The following is a 5,000-nucleotide window of genomic DNA, read 5'->3' on the forward strand; positions in this document are numbered from 1 at the left end:
AGCGATAGAGGTGGTAGACAAGTATATATACCTAGGGCAACTCATACAGACACACATCTAGCGAAGAGGAAATTAAGCGACGCATCAGTCTAGGATGGAGCGCCTTCGGCAAACACAGTAGCATACTAAGAGGCTTCTTGCCATTATGTTTAAGAAGAAAAGTCTTTAACCAATGCATCCTCCCAGTTATCACCTATGGATCAGAAACATGGACTACAACCAAATTACTGGAGAGGAAACTAATAAGTGCCCAGAGAGGTTGATGCTGGGAATTAGTCTAAGAGATCGAATGAGGGCGACGTGGATCAGGGAACAGACAAAAGTAGAAGATATACTTGGGAGCATCAAAAAGAAAAAATGGCAATGGGCAGGTCATATATGTCTGAGACAGGACAACAAGATGGACAAAGAAAGTAACAGACTGGATTATAGATAACATAAAGAGGCCAAGGGCCAAACCTATGACAAGATGGCGCGACGAAATAACGAAATTTTGGGGCCAAGACTGGACGCAAAAAACGCAAGACAGACTAAGATGGAAAAGATTGGGAGAGGCCTACGTCCTGCAGTAGATTGACCCAGGCTGATGATGATGATGATGATGATATATAATATATATAATATTTATAATATATATCATATTTATTATATATATATATATATATATATATATATATATATATAATGGTCCCCATGGTTTGGGAGCTGATCCCAGCAGCGAGAACAGCCTCGCTGCTGGGCCAACTGTGGCCAAGGAGATCGACCACATTTTTGTCAGCACTCGCTGGAGGATCCTTCAGGATTGCAGGGTGTACCGGAAAGTCGAGTTCTGTGTCACTGACCACAGGCTGGTAGTGGCTACCCTACGGTAGCTACCCTACGGAGTTTCAAAGAAACTCTTCGTCCCTCCAGTGGCCACTCTAGGGTGTTTCACTTGGACAGACTGAGGGAGGAGTGTTCCCGAAGGTTCGCCACGGCAGTCTCTGATCAATTCACAGAACTTGAAAACCTGACGGACCCAGTTACTCTGTGGGAGTCCTTCAAGCATGAAACACTTGAAACAGCACAGGAGTCCATTGGCGAAAGCCCGAGGGCACAACAGAATTTCATCTCCCTGGAGACAATGGAGGCCATTGAAGCATGGCTCGGCTGAATGGCAATCAGGATGCGCGCCATTCCTTGCTGTGTAGGGCTCGGTCATTGCCGAGAAAGGACAAGGAACAGTTCATCAGAAACCTTACTGAGGAGGTTGAAGGCCATTTTTTGGTAAATGACCTTCTTCACCCTGCCTATGAAGCCCTGAGAAAAAAACTGAACTCCTAGCAGATGGCTGCAGTACATTCAAACAGATCATCTGAGATCATGAATATTGGGTATTTTGAGCAGCTGTACCAGGTAGACTCTCCAACAGTTAGTTTGGATGCAAGTGGTATCACAATACCTGTGCAGGATCCATCCATCAGCAGGGAACCTCCTACCTTAACTGAGGTTAGGATGGCGATTTCTAAGCTGGTGTGGGAAAGCCACAGGCATATGTGATATCCCTGCTGAACTGCTAAAGGCTGGGGGTGAACCTATGGCACTGGGCTTGCATGCAGTTTTGACTGCCATCTGACAGTCTGGTTCCATTCCCCCTGACCTGTTAAGGGGTGTGCCATCCCTATCTAGAAGGGGAAAGAGGATTGCTTGGACTGTAGCAATTACCATGCATCACACTGCTCAGTATACCAGGGTTTTACCCACTCTCTTCTGATATGCAACCACCTTCTAAGTACCAGAGACCGGAGCAGTCTAGATTCACTCCTGGCAAATCCAGAATAGACCGTATCCTAGTGCTTCGAGTTTGGTCATGGGTTGCTTGCAGCTTATATCGACCTCAAGATGGCGTTGACTTGATGCTTCGAGAATTGCTATGATTCCTGAGACCAGTATATAAGCAAGCTTATATACTGGTACTAAAAGTGATGTTAAGTGTGGTGGGAGCTAGTCGAACTTCTTTCCTGTTAATTCAGGGGTGAGGCAAGGCTTTGTCCATGCGCCAGCATTTTTCAACACCTGCAAGTCAGTGTGGAGCAACATTGGGCAATTTCAAGGTCACTGACTTTGCCGACGATGTTGCTATCCTATCTGAGTCCCTGCTTTTAGAAATGAGGCAAAGCCCTTGGGACTAGAGGTCTCCTGGACCAAGACCAAGATTCAGGACGTTGGGGGCCTATAAGGGGATCCCGTTCAGTAGATCCATGCTTATGGTGAGGACGTTGAAGTCACAGAAAGTTTTGCATACCTTGGTAATGTAGTCCATGTCTCTGGGCTATCAGACTAAGAAATCAGTTGATGGATTGGTCTGGCAGCAGGAGCCATGAACTCAATCAACAAGAGCATTTGGAGATGTTGGTACGTATGCAGAAGGACCAGAAGTGTGTTTTTGTGTTTGTGTGTGTGTGTGTGTGTGTGTTTATAAAAATCTCTCTCTCTCTCTCTCAGAGAGCGTTCTCGTCTAGCAATCTTGCTGACCTGCGTTCGAATCCCTCGCCGCCAGTGGATGGTAACCCCGGCCATTCCTTGCACACAGGAGATCGTTTAGAAGCAAAATGAAACAGACAGTATGCCACACCAAGAATATCCATTGTAATAAAACAGACAGGAGAAGGATCCAGCGGAGCAGGCGAGGTCACATGGCGGAAGGAAGCTCACACGCCAAAGTCACGGGACAACTACTGAATTTCTGACAGGTGCTCCTTTTATGTGTCCCGCCGATGTTTAGGCCGATACCCTCGTTCCCCAACACGGTGAGCGAGCCAATCGCGAGAGGCCTGAGCCCGCCGCCCAGAGTGTGGTAAACACCGCCGACGGTCCAGAGTAATCTCGCAGTTGTGACAATATATATAAGAGTTGAGAGGAAGCTAAAATTATTATTCAGAGCCAAATTTTATTATTAACTGGCGATCATTAATAGTGATGTTGGTATCAATTCACATTTCCGTTTCCTGCATATTATTTGTTACACTAATACCATCATATATTACTGGATGTTTTGTCTGATTTTCTATTACTTTTCTATTTCTATTGTTTAAATATTGGATGTCGGAAAACTGGCACGGTTGTATGAAGTGTGATGTTTAATTTGATATAAGTTTAGCAATACTATTTTTTTTTCAAGTTTATACTTTCTTCCAATCATAATTACTTTCCCTGTGCAGTATTAATCACATTACTACCGATATTTGTGATACGTAAAAAATTATATTTTTTGGAAGCCCGGGTAAAGCTTGCCTTCTGACCTAAAGTCTATTTATTTCAATTTGGAGCTGAACTAGAGTGACCAATGCTGCCCTTCTTATACCTTCTGATAATAATAATAATAATAATAATAATAATAATAATAATAATAATAATAATAATAATAATAATAATAATAATAATAATAATAATAATAATTATAATAATAATAATAATAATAATAATAATAATAATAATAATAATAATAATAATAATAATACATATATATATATATATTTTTTTTTTTTTTTTTTTTTTTTGGGGGGGTAGTTAATTGCTATATTTAGGTGAATACAATTAGACACTTACTGAGAAGAATGAGGTCTGGCAGAGTGCCTTCCGGAGCGTCTTTCAGTGTGTTGAGCAGATCTATGGCTCCCACGTGATAGTTCGGAAGCTTCCCTGCGGCTTCAGCCTCTCGCGCGTTGCCCCTCTTTTGGATGTCGGAAGCCCAGTGGTAGTCGAGGATAAACCTCGGTGAGCTTGAGGTCTCCACGCGGAAGTTGTGTTTATACTTAAACCATTGTTTTGAGCCCTTTTGTCCCAAAAAATCCTCCACGGTGATAACTTGTCCCTGAAAATACAATTATGATAGTTTATCTTATAATTCACTCGTTCTTGAACATAACTAAAAGTTGTATAACATCAACCGCAATATGCAGTTGGCAACAACAGCTTGACAAGTATGACACAATAAGAAGGTAAAGTGATATATATAACTATCCACTGCATAACCATACACTTAGCAGTACACTCTGGTGTATTCTTAACATCTAATAGGAAATTCAGCGCACACACAAACAACAAACAGCACAAAATTAATCATAAATTGGGGTTCCTGTACAGAAACTGTAATCAAACTTACAGCTCACTGGTCTCTCAACACTAGTACTGTGTTGAATCCACACGCGGGCAAACTTGAGCAAATAAATGCCAGGGTTGTAAGGTCATTGCTAGAAGTTACATAAACACGCCTGTTATAACACATAAAACATCATGAGATACAACGACAAGAAACAAATGGACAAGCCCACAACCGATGCAGTGTGGAATATCACAGACGGCCGTATTGACACTAACAAAGCTACATCCATACAACACTCAGAGTATGTTGCTTGTAACAACATACAGAAATATACTACATAGCATACCAACACGAATTCCTACAAGCATGCTTCTTCTCCACCCAACCGAGACTGCAACAGGCTCCTACGGTACATGACAGCCCTGGAATTCACCTGTCCATAAACAACCCTTTCAGTTGGGTACCGTATCTTCTTTCCTTCATGCTTTTTTCTGTTATGACAGATCAGGCCAACGGAAGTAAACGGGCCCCCTTTGCATTACCTGGTAAGTCGTGATGATGAAGTCAAGATCTCGCATGTGGTCCAGAAGTACCTCGATGTGCTGCCTGATGCGTGAGTCTCCGATGTACATGATATGTGTGGTCTTTCCAGCCTTCGCCCGCAACCCCACACATGTGCCTATATCTTTTCCACTGTATTCCCGCAAGCTGCAAGCCAGGTGAGGCAATCGACCACCCACTTGCTGCAGCCGCCACTGCTGTGAGAGTAAGAACAAGCAATGTTATAAAATCTTGAATTCTGTGTACCAACACCCGAGAATGAGTTTCGTATATGAATACACATGAGAGTAGCCAAAGCGGGAATACAACAGACATAAAATCAGTAAATAACATTCAGCAGAGGAATATCAAACTG

General features: G+C 42.7%; 1 protein-coding gene across 2 annotated transcripts in view; it reads right to left on the reverse strand.

The window, feature by feature from the left end:
• LOC125030922 overlaps nt 1–5,000 on the reverse strand; it is a 17,790-nt gene that overhangs the window by 5,178 nt on the left and 7,612 nt on the right. For both annotated transcript variants that reach the window (XM_047621290.1, XM_047621289.1), the window contains exons 2-3: nt 4,627–4,842; nt 3,589–3,853 (exon numbers count right to left, since the gene is read on the reverse strand). In XM_047621290.1, the coding sequence (XP_047477246.1) occupies nt 3,589–3,853; nt 4,627–4,842 (481 nt within the window). The remainder of the gene's footprint in view (nt 1–3,588; nt 3,854–4,626; nt 4,843–5,000) is intronic.

This window comes from Penaeus chinensis, chromosome 12, assembly GCF_019202785.1.
Source record: "Penaeus chinensis breed Huanghai No. 1 chromosome 12, ASM1920278v2, whole genome shotgun sequence".
NCBI lineage: Eukaryota > Metazoa > Arthropoda > Malacostraca > Decapoda > Penaeidae > Penaeus > Penaeus chinensis.